At 37.2% G+C, this 23534-nt stretch overlaps 1 protein-coding gene and 1 long non-coding RNA gene across 13 annotated transcripts in view; one reads left to right on the forward strand and one right to left on the reverse strand.

The window, feature by feature from the left end:
- Positions 1 to 23534, forward strand: part of LOC109410825 (high affinity copper uptake protein 1) — a 127479-nt gene that overhangs the window by 64431 nt on the left and 39514 nt on the right. For all 12 annotated transcript variants that reach the window (XM_062859024.1, XM_062859027.1, XM_062859029.1 and 9 more), the window contains one exon: positions 17240 to 17452. In XM_062859024.1, the coding sequence (XP_062715008.1) occupies positions 17249 to 17452 (204 nt within the window). In that variant the 5' untranslated portion in view covers positions 17240 to 17248. The remainder of the gene's footprint in view (positions 1 to 17239; positions 17453 to 23534) is intronic.
- On the reverse strand, positions 17467 to 22661 carry LOC134291368 (uncharacterized). The gene is made up of 3 exons (XR_009999051.1): positions 19581 to 22661; positions 19321 to 19487; positions 17467 to 19252 (listed from the first exon to the last, which is right to left on the reverse strand). It is a non-coding gene; the product is annotated as an uncharacterized LOC134291368 (long non-coding RNA).

Genomic DNA, 23534 nt, shown 5'->3' on the forward strand with positions numbered 1-23534 from the left:
CACATTGTCCTTCCTCGTGAAGTGATAAAAATGGAGGCACACTTGGTAGCAAACAGTATTGCAGAAAATTGGACGAGTCAAGGAGTGGCTGCGGTCATCCGATGACATGGAACTGGGTGAGATCATTCCGAGTTTTTTTCTTTACATACTGGAAGAAGTTGGGGTAATTTCGCCAATGCGTTTTCATGAGGACTCCTGGAGTCTGTAATATCTGCAAATTAATCTTGTAGCTCTGGTGCTGGCCTAATATTGAAGCGATAACAATGTTAGAAGAAAGTGATTGCAGTTCACAACAATCATTGAGCAAATTTAAAATAATTGGCTTAATCACCTCAACGGCTGTCGATCACAGGTAGCACATGGGACTACTCTTAGTAAAACACATAATTCGAAAATAGCTATCTAAGCCTGAAAGTTTATTCTCCGTATACTCTAAGTTCAATACTGTGGGAAACGCGCGACTATTTCCGTGAGTCGGTCGGTTGTCTCGGTAGGGAGATGGGGACGCGAATATGGGGCACGTTCGGTGTAGTACTAGATTTGTAGTAATGAGCTGAATTTTAGTATGGTGAGAAGGTAAATTCTCCGTTTCTGCAATATAATGGTGCAAAAAGCGTGGGTATTATGATTTCTTGCCTAATTTGATGCTGTTTGAGCAAAACTTTGGATAACTATGTTGTTTATGTTGCAAGAAATAGAGAAAAGAACAAGATTGTTGCCCAAAGTTTTGCTCAAACAGCATCAAATTAGGCAAGGAATCATAATACCCACGCTTTTTGCACCATTTTATTGCAGAAACGGAGAATTTACCTTCTCACCATACTTAAATTCAGCTCATTACTACAAATCTAGTACTACACCGATCTGTCCTATTGAATGCGAAATCAGAAGCGCGCGATAACTTTCGTGGGAAAATCGGTTTTCACGGTTGTGTAAACGATCAATGCGGTGACGCGTTTAATATAGAACGATCGTTGACGTATGTGCATTACCTTTACTATCGCGACCAAATAAATCATAATCGGGATGAAGACCGTGTGGTGTACAGTGGATCATATCACCTACCAAAGGTGACCACCTACTAACAAATACTCCTTTCCGAGACAACTGTGAAGATGCTGTGGATTCCACGGTTTCTAGTAACAACGGTTGTCGAACTAACATTCCTTCCCCTTTCCCGATGACCGTAAGGACGTGGCTGGCGCCGTTATTGACTTTCAAATATTGAACACTCGAATTGTGCACATAAGAGTGTGTAGCTAGTCCCAAGCACCATTCATCGGATCTTTGTGCAGTTTCGATTGTTCTGGGCAATCACGGAGTAGCAACTACGATGTGTACGGTTATCTTTGCTTTGCTTTGCTTTTGCTATCCGTAACACAATATATTGACACTTTAGTAATAGGAATACCTGAAACCAATTGAGGGGGTTAGAAGCAGAGGGGTGTAAGTGACAAAACCTCACTTTTGAGTAAATGAGGTTTAAAGTTTTTTACCAATTTTTCATCTTATACAAAATGTATGGAGTCTAAAAATCGACCCAATTTTCTTCGCTTTATTGTATTGTATTTTCCATTTATCGTAAAAAAAAATCTTAAGAGTTCCTGAAAGCTTGAAATCTGAAGAATTTTTTGATATGCTAAGCTCAAAATCGACAAAATGCTCACTTACACCCCTTTGCTTCTGGGCCCCTCAATGAACATTTGATGTTGGATGTGGAATACACTTTAAAGTTCGATCTGGATTTTACCCAAATTAGGATTGAATACACCGAATTTTCGCCAAATTCAGATAAAACTGCAAATTTTTCAACTCTGATCGAACGATCACACTAGTTTCTTCATTTTATAGATAACTAGCTGTCCCGGCAAACGTTGTTGTCTTGCCAAGCTGTGGTGGTTTGACTGCTGTTGAGCTCATAACATCACCGCACTCTAGATTGGTTTTATTTTGATCGTGTTGATTTCCTTCTCAGCTCATGAAAAATCAGTACTATTTATATTTTCTTACTTTTCCAGTTGATTTTCGTAACTTTTTGTACATATAAACACAGCCACCACCAATACGAACCGAACCGTGCAAGAATCATGCTCATCGGTTCATCCGTTTTTGAGTTTTGTTGCCTCAAAGAAACTTCAAACTCATTTTTATATATATAGACTAGCTGTCCCGGCAAACGTCGTACTGCCTGCCTACTGTGTTTTTGTCATACAGCTCCCTGGAGAAGTCCCCCGCAACTCCATCCGTATGGGAGCCCCCCGTTCCAAAGACCGGCGAGGTCTCACACCAAGTTAAGAACCTTCCCCGGTCCGAACAGCACCCACATACAAAATTTCACACCAATCGGTTCAGTAGTTTCCGAACCCATAGCGGTCAGACAGAAATTCATTTTTGTATATATAGATATGTACATTATGAAGAATTTTAGGTTTTTATGAGAAGTTGCCACATGACTCGAACTCTTTCCCCAAATTTCGAACCTCCGAGTATGTGTAAACTATGATTTTCAAATCTATTTTGCCAAAAGTTATACATCCCAAACAAAAAACCAAATTCGAAATAATGTATAATTCCAATCCATGTGTTGGAAAGACAATCGCAAAATATAATGTTTGGATCAAAATCCAACATTTAGTCATAACTTTTCGAAATATTGATCAATTTTCATGTTTGGTGCGAAAGACTCTTATGATACATTCCACGCACTTCTACACCTCAGTTTATGAACTTCATTGACCGATACTTCAGTGATCGTGTTGATTTTGATTAATTTTGCACCAAAATGGAAATAATTACTTATGTCATTCTAATTGTACTTGAAACATTGAAAACTGTTTCGAGAAAGTAGCAAATTTATTGGCGTTCAGTCAAAATTTGTCATTTTTTGCAATGGTGTCCCGTTACGCCCTACTTCTTGATTTTTCTTGAAGTAAAAATTCAAATTTTCATTTATAAAGCATGAATTGAATCTTCTATTGAAATCTGATCGTTTGATATACTGTTTGGCATGTATTTAACAACAAAACCGTTTTTGGGATCAAAAGTTTGATTCTCACGCAAAACGTAACGCGTAGAATGTGTTTTATTCAAAAAGGTTTCGAACAACCTTGACACCCGAAAGAAATAATTTGAACTGAGCTTAAAAACTTCTTGCCCCACCTTACTCTAACTGTTAAGTATGGGTGTATGGCTTTTGGAATGATTCCGCTGGAAATTTTGATAACTATGTTAGTTTTTCGGCTTTCAGTCACGGAAGAAGCGTTGATAATTTTATATCTTTGCCAACGTTTCGATCCTTTGCTTGCGATTTTCCTCAGGGCTCCATCTTAATCACCTTGTGATAATCGTATTTTACACACGATCGTATGTTCACAGTACATAAAACCCGAACGGCGATTGATAACAGCCGTTTCGCTGATTTCTTGCTTCGAGTTTTTCCATTTCGTACCACCCACCCAACATCCTACTAGGGTGCTGATGATGAACGAGAAAAGTGTAGTGTTGTATCGAACAAAAGCCAGACAAACGATAGTGTGTAATATACAATTTATCACAAATTTATTAAGATCGAGCCCTGAGGAAGAGGATCGAAACGTTAGGGGTTTTTCGGCCGAACACCATTTGGCCGAAAGAAATAATGAACTTAAACAATCATGCCACTGCTTCCTATATCAGTATAACTCGAAAGAACAGCCTATGATTCAAAGAAGGAAAAATCTCTGTCATAAAATATTCACAGTTTCAACGTCAACTAATCCCTTAATGGTAAAACTCACAGCTAATCGCGTTCGGTAATTTTTACCGAAATCTCAACTGCTGAGCGTTCGGTAATGGATTTTTACCGTAATTCTGTAAAAAATTACAAAATTTCGGTAAAACATTTTCGTTTATCTATCAAATTCTAACGAAGTTCGGTAAATCTTTCCAACTTTTTTTTTCGGTAAACAAATCTTAACGGTTGAGATTCCGGTAAAATATTACCGAAGCCTGTGATTTTTTTTAAGTGGCGTTCGGCCTAACAACATTGACACCGTGTTCAACTCACATGCTATCGACGCTTGAGCTGTGAGTCGATTCTGCGTCATAAAGTGACCTTATGAAATTCATTCTAATAGAATTAAGAATTATTTAAAGGCCGTTTCATAAGGTAAGCGTTATGAAAAGCTTAGTTTTATTTGGCTGAGTGTGTATTCAATATTATTAATTGTTTCAGTTGCAATTACATATTTCTATCTACAAACAGCCCCGACACGGCTTCGTCACAATTTGACCACTAACAGTGTGGTTTTCCGATAGTGTTAGATATGAGAATGCATGATTTTACCACTCCCACGCGCCGTTCGTAGTGCTGCATAGTTTTGCACATACCGCTCTACTCAGTTCGACACCAACGAACGTCGAAGTCGTGGTTGCAAACCGCATATTCACTTGATAACGAGTGTTTGTTTTGCTCACACCTATCGAATGGTGTCATAGTCTTCGATTTTCGGTTATGTAACAGGATTTTTTGATAAAAAGGGAATGCATTTTTATCAATGAAGGGGCATTTTATACTACCAACACGTTTTCGATATAATTTTGTGTTCCTAATAATAATAATTTTAGCAAATTTCTGTTCAAAACTTTATTTAAAATTTAAATAATATCCAGCTAAGCCCATTTACGATTAATTTGGATCTACCCTTCTAATGAGTAACTCTCGCTGAGTCCGGCCCACTATCTACACCTTGTCTTTAAAAATGTTTTAGATGATATTTTCCGAAAGTCCGTGCCAAAAAAGTAAGAAAATCATCCAGTTACACAATATGGCCGACCCAACTTTTTAAGAGTAGTAGCTCTTCCAGGGTGGCCACCGAACCGGGAAAAACGGGAAAACCGGGAAAAAGACGGGAATCCAGAACGACCGGGAAAAAAGCGGGAAAAAGCCGGGAATTTGAGATGATTACCGGGAAAATTATTATTGAGAGAAATTTGGTGAACATATTTGAATTTTATAAAACTTATCGATAATCTGTATTAGCAAGCAAGATTCAAATTATCGGTTTATATCCTGTACAACTTTGCCTTTTTTCGGTAATTTTATTAATTCATTATCGAATTTGTGAATAAATTTAGAACTTCAGCATCATTTCAAACATAAACAATTTCATAAAGGATTAACCCTTTCCTTCCCACGATTCTGAACGACTATTTCTATGTCAAGAAAGCGTTTTCAAAAAAAGTGCTCAAAACTTATTCTAAATTGGTCAAAGTTTTCGAAATCAACGAAAAAGTTTTACAGTAGAAAATCATTAGTTGTTTCATTGTTTATCAATAGTTCTACTATTAACGCGTGTGTTGCTAGTTGGGTTTACCTGATGAGTTTTGTATTGTAAAAACTATTGCATCATATTTATTTAATTCCATTTGTTTCGAGTTCGTCGAACATCGATGATGGTCTAGAGCAATCATGGGAAGTAGAGGGTTAAATAAATATTGAAAGTGAATTTGAAGAGAAAGAATTGTGTCTTTCGATCATAATATGTATTTAACATTTTCGACTACCTTAAGACAGACGGAATTAGATGTAATAGTTTTCATTAGTTTTATTGTAACCCCAATAGTTTTGGGTTAACTACTAACTACTTGTTTAAATAGTGGAACGATCATCAAAAAATCCAAATTCGGGTACGCTTTTTTTGGCTATTCAAAATCATAAGAAATAAAAGATTAATATTTCATGTTCATATATTCCTGGAAAAAAGCACATGACTACGTCTTTAGTCCAAATTTTATTTCAGATTTCTGTGATTAGAATCGATATTTTAAATTGGACAAATTTATTTCGGCTCGATTGAAGACTTAAATTTCCAAAATGCTGTTAAAGTAAAATTTAAGAATTCAGAAGCAGCGTAAGTACCAGCCAGGTTTTTCTGTTCAACGTTCACTTTACGATGCCACGAAAATATTCACCTAATCTTCAACAGGACCTTATTTACAAAACCTTTTCTTTGATATACTTCCAACCTCTTCCAACAGAAAAAAAATATTGGTATTGGGAGCTACAGTATGTACGTGGAAAGTACTTTACTCACACTGTCACTTTGTAAGATCCTAAAATCGATTCGTTTGATTGCATATTACTCGAGATACTCCGCATCTGATGTAAACTGATTGATGTAAAATTTGCTATAAGAATAATTTTCTGCAATTTAGTAAAACATATTTGTTCAAAATTACACTTGGTTTTAGCTAAACTTTTTTTTTATCCCCGCATTAGGGAGAAATTAGAGGAAATCAAGCTGTGTTCAATAAGCTGAGCTTTTGTGGCGTGACCTAACATTGACTGAGATATTTTATAATCATTGGTTGGTGATCATTCTTAAAAGATGGAGAAGGTACAATACTTCTTCATTGCAGTGTGAAAAACAATTTAGAATTCACGTAGAAGAAAAGCTTAAACAATCTTTATTCTTATCTTAATTTAGAACGTTGTTGCAAGACAGTGCTAAAACAATTTAATTATTTTCAACTGTAATCGTGAACGCGAATAAATAAACAAGCAAAAAAAAGAAACCATTATTGTATTTACTAGTTAAATGCATATTTTTGAGTGGATTATTTACATTGTTCCAATTTTTACGTAAAACGAGAGTTGGGTGTTACATACTCCAAAAACGTCCATTTTGAAAAACCGGGAAAAGTTGAAAAATCGTACCGGGAAAACCGGGAAAAAGACGGGAATTCCAAAACTTAAATTGAGTGGCCACCCTGCTTCCTCGAAAGATTCTATTTTCGTGTTATAACAGTTTAACTGATCCAACAATTGCTCAAAATCGAAGGGTCCGCTAAAAAGTTGTGGTTCCAATTAACGAGGAATCCATCAATTTCAGTGACTAAACGCATTTTCTTACTGAAAAACAACCTTGGTGCCCTCCAAGGATGGGAATACTCACTTGCAAAAAGTTACACTCACTTGCTGTTTTCTCAGCTCAGAAGCGTGCAATCAAAAAACGATGTATGGAAGAGTTTTGCCTCGTAGTTTTGTCTACAAGTTTGCCGAATAGAGTAGGGGTCACACACGTATACCGGAGTCGTGAGCGAGCTGTGAAGGCAACTCTCCACGCCGTGAATGTAAATTACATTCACGCCGTGGAGAGTTGCGTTTGCTGCCTTCTGTAGCCTTCAATGTTGATGCTACGCTAGTACATTGTTCTACAAAGTTTCAGGTAAAACAAAAATGAAAAAGTGCTCCATACATTGATTTTTGATTCGATGTTTCTGAAACGAGTTAACAGCAAGTGAATGTAAGTGATTGCAAATGAATGATCCCATCCCTGAGGCAGCTCTCCACGAGGTGAATGTAAATTACACTCACCTCGTGGAGAGTCGGTTTTACAGCTCTGTCACGACTTTGGCAGGCGTGTGCGACCTCTACTCTATTCGGCGAACTTGTAGACAAAACCACAAGGCAAATCTCGTCCACACATCGTTTTTTGATCGCACGCTTCTTTGCTGAGAAAATAGCAAGTGAGTGTAACTCTTTTCAAGTGAGTGTTCCCATCCCTGGTGCCCTCGTGGTATTGCTATTCGGCACGAAAAGTAAACAGTGACCGTGTGTGTCGAAAAAGAAGTGAATTTTGCGGGACTCGCGTGCGCTGGATTTTCTTTCTTTTCTTCTGGACGATTTTTCCGATTATTTTTTTTTTGCTTTGTGCTTCGTTCGACGAGAAGCGAGTGGTTTGTAGGAGTGAGTATTCGATTTGTCTTTGATAGCATTTTGGACCTGCTGGGTGCTGCAATCAGTGGCAATCACAGAGAACCAGCCTAACGAGATTATCCGGTGAGTTCGTTCCACGTTGTTCCTATTTATGTGGATTCTATTTCCATTATTATTTCCCGAGCAGTAAGGAATAACAACAGCATAAGGAGCTGTGTTATTTGGGTAAAATGACTGAATAATAGAATCGATGATTTTCATGTTATTAACATAACATATTATGTAATAAACTTGTCTGTCATAAGCGGCAAAATAACAAATATAACAAAAAAATGTTCTTGGAAAACCATTTTAATAACTTGTTTTATTAGTTTCAATAACAACTTAATAACAGTGAATTTGGAAAATATTTCAAAACAAGTTTAGATATTAATATGTTATTAATAATAATCGGAAAGCAAAATTTGTTATGGTATCAAAATCGTAACTAAAAAAATTATGATACTTATTATATAAAGTTATTTACTTTATCTCACAAACCCACCAATAACATGAATAACAATACTTTAAATGATCGAAAAATAAAATATTCATATTCATGATCAGAATGAATTAATCATTGTAAAAGAATATAACTTCCAGAAATTTCTTTGAGAGTTCTTCCACGAAATCGTTCACAGATTTTCAAAGACTCCTCTAGAAATTCCTCCAGAAATATGAACAGAATCCCTTCAAGGATTTCTTCAGAATTTCCCGTGATTATTTGTCCCGAATTTCATCTTAAGATGTCTCTGAAAATTTCTTTGAGAATTTATTCAGGAGTTTTTTCTGAAGAATTCTGCAGGAGTTTTTCAAAAGATGTTGCCAACAATTCTAATAATAGCTCAGAAGAATTACTTTTGGAATTTCTAAGAAGATTGCGCCAGGAGTTCTTTTGAAGACTTGTCCAGGTTATCGAAGGGTTTCTCCAGAACTTCGAAGTGTTATTCCAAATATTATTTAAGGAATTTTCAGAGGATTCGTTCAGAAATTTCCGTCCTAACTGTATGCAAAAATGGAACAAAACAAAAGGACTGGTAATTATTATCGAATTGTTGCTTTGATTTCAAAACTTGTTACTGTTATGCTATTGTTGATAAGTTGATCAATAGTACAAAAATAACAAAACTTGTAGTTCAACAAATTATGTCATTGAAATGTACCTGAGTGAACGTATATCAATTGCTAAATTATAACAAAATAAGATTGTCCAACAAAATTTGTTATTGAAAAGCTATGTCTTGATAACTAAATAATAACAAAACAAGGTATAAAAACAGGTTATGTGATTTCGTAGTTATTAATTTGATATTCTCCTCTGCTCGGGTTCGACCATAGCTAATAATTAGCACCTAATTATTATTAGGGTCTGGGACCGTTTGGGCAGGAGCACCTATTTTGGGCACTTGCTGCTATAACTCAGTCAATTTCAAACCGATTGACTTAATTTTTGAGACACGATCAGATACGCACAGTATCTAGCCATGTGCAAAAATTCAAGTCAATCGGTTTGAAATTGACTGAGTTATAGCAGCAAGTGCCCAAAATAGGTGCTCCTGCCCAAATGGTCCCAGACCCTAAATGCCTAGTTTTGGAATATTTTTTTATAGACTTTGTATAGTTCGTCATCATGAGTAGACTTGAATTTTTATTTCATTTTTTTAATACCTCTGTTTGGGATTGCATTCCAAATCAACTCGCCCGCGTTATTTCTTGTGTTTATTTTTTTTTGTACAGTCAGTCTGATAGGTGATAGCTAACAGAACATTGTATTGTTCCTTGCTGTGAATGCGTGGCTCCTGTGTGGGGTGAGTTTTGTAGCGTGGTTGATCATGTTCGGTATTGAGTGTCGCGTAGGATTATTTGTGCGTGGGTCGTGTGTGAATATTGACTATCCCTGTCTGGGGAGTCGGGCGGATGATTTTGCGCTGTCCGACGTTCTTTCGGCGCTTTGCATTTGGCCTTGAAAAAGGTCGGGTGTGGAGTGCCGGGATGCCGGGCGGAGTCGGACTGTCCGTTTTGTTTCCCTGAATTGCGAAAGCCAGTTAAAAAGCAACCAGTTATCCAGTGGAGTCATTACATCATTAATTAAGTAAATGTTGAGCGAACCCCTGCTGTGAGTGATCAATTGTTTGTTTTCCGCGTGAAGCGAACAATAGCGATTCAGGTTGTGGTAAATATTGAGTGGCCAATAGTTTTTTTCACGTCATTTTAAGTAATTTTCAAGATACCACCTGACGTGGGTGGTTGATTGTTTGGCAATAGCGCGGCGGTCTGATCTGAATAGCATGATTCCGATTTAAAAGGTCGTACTACCTATCAAAGTGAATCCTGACACAACGACACATTACGAGATAAACCAGTCTAGGGCTGAAAATCTCAAAAAACAACGACACCTTCCCTACTAACAAGTAACTTTTCCTGCAGCCTTTGATGGAGGCGTGCGGTAAACGCCAACTTTCAAATAACAAAGGTTGCTACTAATTTACCCCTTCCCTGCCCACTGCACTTCCCCCTGGCTGCAAGGACATGGTAAGCTCCGTTATTGTACCATTTCAGGGTACCTCTGAAGCGTGCACAGTTGATTCATTGTGCAACTATCATTGGTTCGGGTCAGTAATTGGGAGTAGCAACCATAGATATGTGCAGTAGCCTGGTACACGGTTTATATGGGAAAATACAAAAAATGAAAAAAACTCAAGTTCCTGTATAGTTTTTGAGTTCCACTTTGGTCCCATATCAACTGTGCAAAATTTCAGATCGTTAGGAAAAACTATATTTTAGCGCCCGCCATTCTTAGTTTTTCATACCTAGATCCCTAAAAATAAGTCGAGGAATGATTTCTGTAGAAAACTTCACTAGGAATCAGACCGCTGAAGACATAAAATCGATGTGACGTTTCTGGAAAAAGTTATTAGGCCTCATCCGATCGATAAAATAACGAGATTTTATTATTTATTGTTATTCCTAACATGTTAAACAGCGTTTGCATGCCATTCGGTTTTCAGTCAATAACTTTTTGCACATGCCTCAGATCGCTTTGCGGTCTTCGGAGGGTTGATTCCTCGTAAAATTTCCAACAGATATCATTCATCGATTTATTTTTAGGGGTTGAGGGGCAACCTGTGGCGATTTTTCTTTGAAAAAGTGGTTTTCCCCATACTAAATCGTATGAAAACATAAAATGGCTGGCGCTAAATTATAGTTTCTCCGATCGATCTGAAATTTTGCACAGTTGATATTGGACCAAAATGGAACTCAAAAAATTTACAGGAGTAAAATGTCTTTTTGTGTCCCACGCTAATGTGCAGTCAGTCTAAGCTAAGCTAAATCTAAATGCTTTTTCTTACTTTTTTGGCAAGGACATTCAGAAAATCTTTATCTAAAACATTTTTAAAGACAAGGTTCAAATAGTGGACCGGTTTCAGGGAGAGTTTCTCATTAGAAGGGTTGATCCAAATTGTTCGTAAATGGACTAAGCTAGATATTATTTAAATTTTGGCACATATTTTTCTGATTTTGTTCTCCTTTGTGACTTTGGAAGTTTGTTTTCTATTTGACAATTTGACTAACCTTCTTCATCTTCTTCGTGTAATGTCCCAATTGGAACAGAGTTTCTCAGCTTAGTGTTCTATGAGCACTTCCATAATTTGGGTAGTGGGCGTATTTTGGCCCGGGCAGGTATTTTGGCCCACCTTGGGAATTTTATTACATTTATCATATAATCTCTACAAAATTTTAGTTAATTTCTATTGGAAATTCCAATAATAATTTGCCAAGATTTTGTAGATTATATGATAAATATAATAAAATTCCTAGGGTGGGCCAAAATACCTGCCCGGGCCAAAATACGTCCACTACCCTATTAACTGAGAGCATTATTCGCCATTTGACATTTTTTATTCGTGTACACCCAAGAAACATAGTAACTGACTAACAGTTTCTTAAGCTGAAATGAGCTTAAGAGTGGTTTTCCCAGTTTTTTACGGTTACCACAAGCAATAACTCTTTTACGAATTGATGTTCCAAATATTCGCTAATGATTCCGTAATCTGGCCGAATCTGGCATTCCGCAATCAAGCAGCCAGTATACAGTAAGCCACATCGTTTGCTATCGTAGTAGTTACAGAACTCATTCCAGACTGACGGCTCTGCACTGCATAAACCAGCCGTACTCAAACAATCAAGCTAGCTAGACAGAGGCAGTTCACGCGTTGCATAGCCGCCGCATGTCAGACGGCTGGACGGTTTCAATGGATTTTGATTATAGAAGACAATTGACACTAATTGAAGTGATAAAGCGCACCATCCAGTTGTAATATATGCTCGCTTCGCACTGATTTAGGATAGGTACCCATACATTCTTGGCGGTGCGGTGGGACTGTGCGCAGATTGTGTCCGGGATGTTTGCAACGTTTCATCGTTGAATCGGTTTGGTGGTTGTGTTTATTGACGTCATAACAGAACATTGAGGTGGTATTTACATGAGAATTGTAACCTGTCCGCTGTAAAAACAAAAAATCATTTCATTTCATTTATTAAGTATCTTTACACAGATAAGAGTCCACAATAATACGCTACACATTTAAGTTTGCGGCTGCTTCCTTCAATCTCGGATATGTCCTACACTCGCCAAATCACTCTCATCAACCTGGTCAGTCCACCTTTTCCTCTGTGCTCCAAGTCGTCTTGTACTGTACAGATTTTTTGTGAGCACATCTTTGCAGTGTTGCTTTTCGGCAGTTTGGCAACATCAGGTATTTCGAGCCACTCTAGCCAGCAAGTACTTCGTTTTTGACGTATTCAACACCAGTCCGACCAGTCGCTGATTCGCGTTTCATGCATGTAAATAGCTATGTTACCATTCCAAATGTTCTGGCGATGATATCCTTATTGTCAGCGAAACTAACAAATTGGCCGGATCGGTTGAAAATCGTACCCCGGCTGGCCCACCCGGCTTTCCGTATGGCCCACTCTGTGCGGTTGATACTGTCGTATGCCGCCTTGAAATCGGTGAGCGGGTGATACGTGGAGATCTGATATTCACGGCATTTCTGGATGATTTGCCGTACGGTGAAGATCTGGTCCGTTGTTGTCGACCGGCCATCGATAAAGCCGGCTTGATAACTTCCTACGAACTCATGCGTTATAGGTGATAGACGACGGAAGATGATCTGAGGCAGCCCTTTGTAGGCGGCATTCATAATGATGATCGCTCGGAAGTTCTCACACTCTAACTTGTCGCCTTTCTTGTAGGTAGGGCAAATTATCCATTCCTTTCACTACTCCGGTAGTTTGTGGTTTTCGTTGTCTGACAATCAGCCGGTGCAGACAAATGGTCATCTTTTCCGGGCTCAATTTGATGAGTTCAGCTGCAATACCATCCTTACCAGTTGCCTTATTGTTCTTGAACTGTTGAATGGCAACCTTAACTTCACTCAACGAGGGAGTTGATTGGTTCCCATCACCCACCATGCTTACGTAGTCATTTCTTCCGCTATCTTGATCTTCAGAGCCTGCGCTCCCCACCATTCAGGTGTTCGTCAAAGTGCTGCTTCCTTCTTTCGATTGCCTTCACTTGGTCCGTCAAGAGGCCTCCGTCCTTATCCCGGCACATTTCGGCTCGCGGCACAAAGCCTTTGCGAGATTCGTTGAGCTTCTCATAGAACTTCCGTGATTCTTGAAAACGGCACAGCAATTCTACACAGATAAAAATAATGAAATTTACACGTCATGTAAACTTCAATTTAGTCATCTAAAGTTAGTGTTATGATGGTTTACATGATATATCATGTAAATTTGTGTTATATGTCATGTAAACACTCAGAGTCATGCGGAATTACATGACATATAATGGAAGTTTACATGATATTTTATGACTTTTACATGTTATGTCATGTAAACTTCTGTGATATCCCACGCTCCAAACATGTGCATTAGCGTGGTTCAAAAAATCGTTTTTGCTCCACACCGCTTATTCGATTCGTAATCAGATTCTATGCCTTCTCCCAAAATTTGAGCTCATTTGAATGAAAATTGAGACTGTACAAGCCCTTCAAAGTTTGTATGGGAATTACTATGGAAAAACTATGTTTTTCATTCAATCGACTGTAGTATTTCCCCAAGTGCCTTAGAGCGTTAGTTGACCCTTTGTACTCCTAGGTTACTCTATCAGCTACAACTTTGCCGAAGACTGCATTCAAATCGCATGCTTCATTAATTAGTTACCGATTTTTATCCAGAATCGAAATCTTTACTCATGATGGTTGAACTAATCAATGGGCATCACTGCATTTTGCAGTGAAACATAGTAGTCATGATTTCAGTGTGCTATCTTTGGCACCGTATGCACCAATGTTGCCTGCTGGGAAGCAGGAGAATCATTAGGGGTTCTCACTAAACAGATTAAATTGCTGCGTAAGCCATGATTTTCTGCTTATTTGAAATGTTTCATGATTTTGCTAATGAAATAATCAAAGATTGCCTTGGTGATCACGACGTTTAATCAGTTTAATCAGTTTACGCTGTTAAGTGAATCCCCCTATTGTTAAAGTTTGTCCAGTTGGATACAAATCGATAATTAATTAATGAGGCGTCCGATTTGAATGCGGTCTTCGGCAAAGTTGTAGCTGATAGAGTAGCCTAGGAGTACCAAGGGTCAACTAATCCTCTAGGGCACTTGGGGAAAAGCTATGGTCGATTGAATGAAAAACATCGTTTTTCCATAGTAATTCCCATACAAACTTTGAAGGGCTTGTGCAGTCTCAATTTTCAACCAAATGAGCTCAAACTTTGGGAGAAGGCATAGAATCTGGTTACGAATCGAATAAGCGGTGTGGAGCAAAAACGATTTTTTGAATCACGCTAATGTGCATCATATGTCACAGAATTTTACAGTCTTTTTTCGATCTGTGTATGCAAAAACATAGATATACTCGTAGCAAAATAAGATTATTTATTTATTTATTTATTTATTCCTGAAAACTTAAGACAATGTCTTTTATGTAGATTATATGATTGTAAATATTTCGGTTAAATGTTGTGTAAGTCAAATTTCTTTAGTGTGGAGAACCAGCCAAGGGCTGAAAGTCTCTCTAATAAAGACAAATCAATCAATCAATTTAGTGTGGAATATGGATGTGAGTGGTACAATGCAGTGAGGGTTTGATTCCCGCTCCAACCAGGAGAAACAATTCGTCAAACGAGAAATCCTACACTAATTCGTCTGTAAATGCGGCTAAGTTATTAGCGAAAAAGAAAAAAAAGCCTCTCTATTTAGATTGATCATTTTGGAACGTTGCGCCAGAAGTAAGACAAACATGACTGTTTAGAGTCAGATTGCAAAACTTGTTGAATGGAAATGAACTAATCACATCTTTCATCATTTTTTTGTCTGACGACACTGAGTGACGGACACGCATTTCCCCAAGTATAAAAAGGTAGATTTTATGTATGTTTACCTACAGCGGCGCACAGCGAATTCAATGTCAATACTTGCAAACCAATTTCCTATTTCCTGATAGGGCTCTTACCAATGTGAACATCAACGCCCTCAGTGCATGCGATGTGGTGCAAAAATATCCTTCGTGGCGCATGCAGAACTGTTTGTATGGAAAATGAACGTCCGATTCGAGGAAAACATCCGGATTTCATAAGTTTACTATTTTTATTTCCAACGGACGGACATTCGATTGATTTACTAGTTTTACTAGATGTGTTGCTTTTATAGACCTAAAAGCATTCTACTCAGTGGCTTAGTCGATCTTACTCAGAAAGCGATAAGCCATCCCTAATATTTTTTTAATCAAATAGACTAGAAGTGGTTCTTAACACCATTATAAAACCAAAGTTGAAGGCATGAGGTTAAATAACGATTTTAAAAACCTCTACTAGACTAATTGACCATCAAAATGTTACTTAGGATCTCTTTATGTAGTGTTTTTCGGTTCTAAGCTACTTTAGTGAATGCAGGTGAATGCCAGGTAACGTTGAAATTTCAAGTAATAATGGAAAATCCCACGTCAAAATGCTTTTTAACTCGGGAGCGGTCCACCTCCACAGTTATGAACTACGCTTCCACAGTTATGAACTAAGAGCTTTCTTTGCCAATGTTCTTTTTTGCATTACTATATCGTGTAACAAGCAGGACGACACTATGTCCAAGGAAGTCAATGCTTGACTGTAACATTTAAATAAGCTTAGCAGTACTTTAATATAAATGATGAAATCCGATCAACCGGTTAATTGTAAATATCGAAGAAAAAAACTGAAATCTCAGCATAGCAAGGTATATGTGGCTGACCACAACAACACGTCAATTGAAAAGAGCGGAATTCAACAAGTTGTGTCATTCAACTGAATGCAACCCCTTCGTGTTTGTGTGAGAGTAGTGTAGTTAAGCTTACCAGCACACAAACTTTGAGAATGTCCACAGAGGGACCGCGGCGTGCGGCAGCAGCATGTGATGTGCAATAATCAACCTCGCCATCAGCCGTCTGGTCTCTCGTGAATGAGCAAAATCCCAAAAGCAAGGAATTTATCGACAAAACTGGGTGACCTTGGTCGCGGGTTGCGTTTGCTACACTACTGCGGGGGTTCTATGGTGCTGCTCGGTAAAAGCGTGGTTCGGTTACTTCTTGGCTTCGATTGAAACGGGGCTTATTGTTGCAAACTGGTATCATATATCAGCGCCATTATGACGGGAATGGAGATATTTTATATTTTATTTATGCATTGTCGTAGAAAAAAATGTGCAAACAATGCCATTGTTGGTCATTAAAGCAACATGACATGCATGGCCCTAAGGGGAATGATCCTGATTGTGTATATAGATTAAAAAAAATGCAATTTGTTCGACTTCCATTCATATCATTATTATCATTATTTTTGCATTTCAATATATCAAATAATAAGAGTATTACCTCATTGTGTTGCTCTGGATCTCGACAGCAAGAGTATGAAATACATTCATGCTTTAAAAACCGCCAAGCCTGGAAAAGAATTCCGTCAGTCCACATAACAACACACGAAAACAAGTGAAAGGAAATTTTGAAGTTATGTACTCGACTTTTGACGGTCATTAGACCTCAAGTTTATTGGGTGATATATTTGCGCCTAGTCAAGTTAAGATCGTTGGAAATACATAGATTACTTCAAAATGTATGTTTTTTTGGTTTGATTTGAACAGATAACATTTATACAATAATATGTTCTCAGTTACCTCTTTACGATGTAAATTTGTTAATACTATTTTCCACTCCACTGAAAATTTACAGATACAGCCTAAGTTTTCATGGAGGTCTAGTGATCCCTGCCGGTCCCTGTTTTGTACATATTGAGCCCAATCCTGAACGAGCCCTCTTTCAACTCCCTCTGGGTCCTACTTACCAGGCGCTCTGTATTAATTCAGCTCATTGGATAAAATTTATCACTTTGCAGTTATTGCAAATAGAAACATCTAATAAGTCCCATACGTTCGTTTCTCCCCGCCTTCAATTGCAGCCATTCGCCATGGACCATTCGGAGCATCACGACTACAGTCACCGCATGAACCACTCCACAGACTCCGATATGATGCACCACGGGCACGAAGGCCACCATGGTTCTATGGAGCACAGTCTTCAGGATCACACGATGGATCAAGGAGCAGCGGGGCATGCCGGTGGGGCACATGCTGGACACGCAGGCATGGTACACCACATGATGTCCATGGCGGTAAGTGTATAGTAACAGTAACGATATATGGAAAGCAGGGCTTGTCGAAATCGGATTTGCTTCTACAAACTTTAATGGTTAAGGGGAATTGTGGGTAAAATAAACAGAGTGGTGTTTTACAGCCATTAGAGTTTTTTTTCTGTATGTTTTAACGATTGGATTCTGTGTGATAACGTAAATCATTATACTTCTGCTGATCTTGAACTTTAATAGTTATTTATGTAACGAGTTGCAAAAAGTTGATTTTTTCAGCACGAGTCGTACATTTATCCAACGAGGCTTGCCGAGTTGGATAAATACGAAGAGTGCTGAAAAAATCGAGTTTTGCAACGAGTTCCATACAAAATTTTATGCAATGATTTTTTCATTATACAACTCATTTGAGTTGCATAATGTTCATAATGCAACTCAAATGAGTTGCATAATGAACATTATGCAACTATTTTTCATTATGCAACTCATTTCAGTTGCATAATGAACCGGTACGGAAAAGTAAGTCATTATGATACTGAAATGAGTAGTATAAAATAGAAATTATAATACTGAATTGCATAAAATTAAATAAACCATTTAGTTATAACGAAAACATGAAAAATCACGTGAAAAATATGCTCTGATGTAAATCCTCTTCCTTAATATACTGTGTGTTGTAAGTGACCATTGCACAATGGGTCCAGAGCCGCATTTACGAAGACAAAAATGTTTGTGCCTAAATCTTAAGTTTTAGATACATGGTGTCTTTGGGAAAGTTTCTTCATATTTTTCGATATTTTTTCTCACCATTGTGAAATTAGGGTGGTCCCTCTAGTTTAGCTGATCCAAACATCTGCTTTCTAATAGTTTTGTGTACGCTTACAAAATGTTCTACAAAGTTGTAAAAGAACTTACTTGGAGCAAGTTTGCCGAAGAAACCATTATTCTACACCTCGTACTTTTTTTACGTCCATGCATGGCTAAGCGACAAAAAATTCAACCGCCAAGACAATGAGCAAACTCAACATTTTTATATTTTTTTAAAACATCTACGTATTGAGGAGAAGTGTACAAAAATATAAAAATGTCTATTTTAATTATTATATTGGCAGTAGAATTTTATTTAGCTAGGCCAATAGTGGACGTAAAATGAGGTTTGGGTGTATATCTTATGGTTCGCCCGCATAATCACAAACTGTAAATGCAACGTTTCTCATACTGTGGATAACTATTAGCAATTGTCATGTAACCATTTCTCAGGCTGTCCAAGATAACAGTAAGACAACCATTCTATGTACAGATTTGCCAGTTTGACAAATGGTAATCCGCCAAATTACAGTATGTTGAATAGGCGGTTAAGATAGGTTACCATAAAAAATCGCTCGTTTTCTCGAACAAATTTTTCGCAATACAGTAAAGGATACGGTCAATATATTATCCAGTTTTTCAGACCATTCACTGCATAGCAAATGGTTGGACAACAGTTCCACAATAAATCTGGGAGAAAACGAGCACTGTATGTGATATTATTGATTAATGGTATTTCATGGTATTTTAAGCCTATGATATATGGTTCTGCTGCATTTCAACCGTTTAGAAATAAAAAGGCGGTTGTGTTTTATTTTCTGTAGATTTTTTATTCATCAACTATTTACCGTCTATTCCAAGACTAGTTATTTACCTCCAGCATCATGCCCAGCAGCCACTCCCATCCTACTAGATGCAATTCCTCCACCAATTGTTGCGGCTCCAACGAATGCTGGCAGTGAGCCACATTTTGTTCACTTTTCTCTGCCGGCCGTTGAGCGACGAGAATCGGAACCATGTCTACAACACAAAAACAATGCGTATTAGTCAGTGCGGATCACCATCCGCTGGTATCGATTGCAACTCACATGAACATTTTGCTAAACGACATCGCTCTTCTTCTCCTTTAGTTCTACCGGAGGTTTTCAACAATGCTGAAGTTAAAGCTGCCGCAGGTCATCGGTATTGGGAGTTACTGGGCTGGATCTGTCGGGGAATGCCTCTGGGTCGAGCTCTGGGTAAAATCTGTGCACAACTGCGAAGAGAAAAGATCGATGGTTTGTTTAAAAAACTCACTTTCTGTCGCCAAACCTGTGGCCATGCATTGAACGCTTAGTAGAATACTCACCGAAATGCATAAAATCTGCCGTTTCAGATGTATCCCGGAACGGATTTTCCGAAACTGCATTTAAACACCAGCGACCAAACAAATTACTTTTTTTTTCTTTTTTTTATTGCAAAATGTCAAGCTGCAAGTAGTTGAGTAGATCCTCTGGTCAAGTTTCAATCGATCACAAATACTAATGTACGAAACTGTTTGTCATATTGTGCAACTTTAGTAAAATGTAGTTGAATGCACATGTGTCAGTGTGTTGTGCAAATATGAATGTAAACCATTTGACAAACTGTGCTTCTATTTTTCAACCATTTCTCGCAAATATTCATCCTCATATAACTTAACAATAACTGCACAATATAATACATTGTAACCACTTGCTATGGGTTAATTAAACCATTGAATACAGTCGAATGCACAGACCTTCATATTGTTGAACATGAAAGCAACTGTGTGTGGTATATTAACATTAACACATACAAGATATTTATTGTGTGGAGATTAAGGCAAATTGTAATTTGTTATGCGGGTCCTAACTTATAGTTTTTTAAAGAATCATGTTAGGGTGATCCATGAAATTCAGTTTTCTTGCAATAACTTTTAATCCATTCGTTTCTCGTAAAAAACGTTGTTCCGAGCACTTTTAGAACTATCAATTGCGCATATTTTTCCAAAGAGCTCAATGTTCTATCTCTCACAGTTAAAAAGATATTGACTTTTTTCTTCAAAAAATCACTGTTTTTCAAAAAGTCATCGAAAAGAAGCAAATGGATTTTCAATCGCTGAATTTCATTTGAAAGATCGTACTCTGTTCTATTAATGGTGAAAAACATTGTGAGTACCTTTTTTGTTTGAAGTTTTTTAATGAATTTTAAAAACGCGATTTTTTACATAGAAAATCAGTTGTAACTCCTCAAATCGATGAGATTCAAACTTGGCGTTTTCGACAATATTGTGAGTTTTTAGATACTCTGAAAGTGCTCAGAACAAAGTATAGCGAAAAATCAACGCATAAAATTATATTGAATAAAAACGGATTTTCATATGAAAAACGAAACAGTTCAAGCAAATTCAATTCGTCACTGCTAGATAGATCAAAGTAGCTTGATGAATGGTCATCCATTTCATTTTAGATCCAATGTTTATTTTTACTGTAATCACCATTAAGGCACAATGTTGGTAAGATATTGTGAACTATGTGACTTTGATAGGCCTTTGCGATAACATCAATATTTACCAGAGATTCACATTTTCGCTATCCATGAATTAAATAGATAAAATTAAAATTTAATTGATGGAAATTAGCTTAAAATCCCTTTTTAAGTTGAGTCCATTGACGGAATGTAGAATATAAATAAGTTTAAACTTTTTTGACATGGTTACTTCGATCTATCTAACAAAGACGATTTGAATTTTCTTGAATTGTTTTGTTTTCCATAGGGAATCGCGCCACTTGGGCGGTGGCTTCTATATTCGTCTGTTTTCCACTATAACTCAGTCAAATTTGAACCAATTGATGCAACTTTTGGAATGTGGTGAGATAGGTATAGTATCTACCCGTGTACAACTTTTCAAGTCAATTGGTTCAAAATTGACTGAGTTATAGTGGAAAACAGACGAATATAGAAGCCACCGCCCAAGTGGCGCGATACCCTATGAAAATCCGTTTTTATTCATTATTATGTTATGCGTTGATTTTTTCGCTATACTTTGTTCTGAGCACTTTCAGAGCATCTTAAAACTTAAAATATTGTCGAAGACACCAAGTTTGTATCTCATCGATTTTAAGAGTTACAACTGATTTTCTATCCAAAAAACCGTATTTTTTAAATTTAATAAAAAGTTCCAAACAAAAAAGGTACCCACAATTTTTCACCATTAATATAATAGAGACCGATCTTTTCAATGCAATTCGGCGATTGAAAATTCATTTGCTTCTTTTCGATGTATGACTTTTTGAAAAAAAAAGTGATTTTTTGAAGAAAAAAGCCAATATTTTTTTAATTGTGAGAGATAGAACATTGAGCTCTTTGGAAAAAATATGCGTCATTGATAGTTCTAAAAGTGCTCGGAACAACGTTTTTACGAGAATCGAATGGATTAAAAGTTATTGCAAGAAAACTGAATTTCATGGATCACCCTAACATGATTCTTTTAAAAAACTATAAGTTAGGAACCATAAGATATAGAATAATGGTTTCTTCGGCAAACTTGCTCCAAATAAGTTCTTTTACAACTTTGTAGAACATTTTGTAAGCGTACATAAAACTATTAAAAAGCAGATGTTTGGATCAGCTAAACTAGAGGGACCACCCTAATTTTACAATGATGAGAAAAAAGGTCGAAAAATATGAAAAAAACTTTCCCAAAGACACCATGTATCTAAAACTTAAGATTTAGGCACAAACATTTTTGTCTTCGTAAATGCGGCTCTGGACCCATTGTGCAATGGTCACTTACAACACACAGTATATTAAGGAAGAGGATTTACATCTGGCTCTGGACCCATTGTGCATTGATATAAGGTCCTTCATTCGCTAAAATCCTTCGTAATGAGCTTAGTATACAACTTAAATTTGGTTTGTTTGCCTACTGCGTTTTTTGACGTTTCAAGTCCCTAGCCAAGTGCCCAAGTCCCGTTCAAAATGTATGAAAACCCGATTTTCAAAAACTCTCAATTTTCCCATGTTTTAGGCCTCATAAACCTGCCTTGGGTGAAAACTAACAGAACAAAACTTAGACGACACAAATCGGACCATCCGTTCGCAAGTTATATATATATATAGATAAATAAAACAAACAGTGTGTGGCTCGCATTTAATTGCATGTGGATTCATAGGACGTCGTGTTTACCCACAGTGCAGGTTTTACCCATTGCTTTCATATTCTAAGAAAACAAAGAGAAAATCAAATACGAATTCTTATGAAGCATATTACAATTTGTCAATAGGACAGATCGGTGAAGTACTAGATTTGTAGTGATGAGCTGAATTTTAGTATGGTGAGAAGGTCAGTTCTCCTTTTCTGCAATGAAATGGTGCAAAAAGCGAGGGTATTATGATTCCTTGCCTAATTTGATGCTGTTTGAGCAAAACTTTGGGCAACAGTGTTGTTGTTTTCTCCATTTCTTGCAACATAAACAACATAGTTATCCAAAGTTTTGCTCAAACAGCATCAAATTAGGCAAAGAATCATACTATCCACGCTTTTTGTAAAATTTTATTGCAGAAACGGAGAATTGACCTTCTCACCATACAAAAATTCAGCTCATTACTACAAATCTAGTACTACACCGAACGTGCCCCATAGGACACGTTTGGTGTAGTACTAGAATTGAAGTAATGAGCTGAACTTCTGTATGTTGAGAAGGTCAATTCTCCGTTTCTGCACTGAAATGGTACAAAAACCGTGGGTATAATGATTCCTTGGCTAATTTGATGCTGTTTGAGCAAAACTTTGGATAACTATGTTGTTTATGTTGCAAGAAATGGAGAAAACAACTATACTGTTGCCCAAAGTTTTGCTCAAACAGCATCAAATTAAGCAAGGAATCATAATACCCACGCTTATTGCACCATTTCAGTGCAGAAACGGAGAATTGACCTTCTCACCATACTTAAATTCAGCTCATTACTTCAATTCTAGTACTTCACCGATCTGTCCTATAGGACGCAATCAGCGAAATACTAGATTGAAAGTTGTGAGCTGGATTTTTGTATGATGAGATGATCATTTCTCCATTTCTGAAATGAAATGGTTCAAACAGCGTGGGTTATATGATTTTTTGCCTAATTTGATGCTGTTTGAGCAAATGTTTGGGTAACTGTGTTGTTGAAATTACGAGAAATAAATAATACAACAACACAGTTACCCAAACTTTTGCTCAAATAGCATCAAATTAGTCAATAAATCATATAACCAACGCTGTTTGCACCATTTCATTGCAGAAATGGAGAATTGATCATC

The sequence above is a fragment of the Aedes albopictus genome, chromosome 3, assembly GCF_035046485.1.
Source record: "Aedes albopictus strain Foshan chromosome 3, AalbF5, whole genome shotgun sequence".
NCBI lineage: Eukaryota > Metazoa > Arthropoda > Insecta > Diptera > Culicidae > Aedes > Aedes albopictus.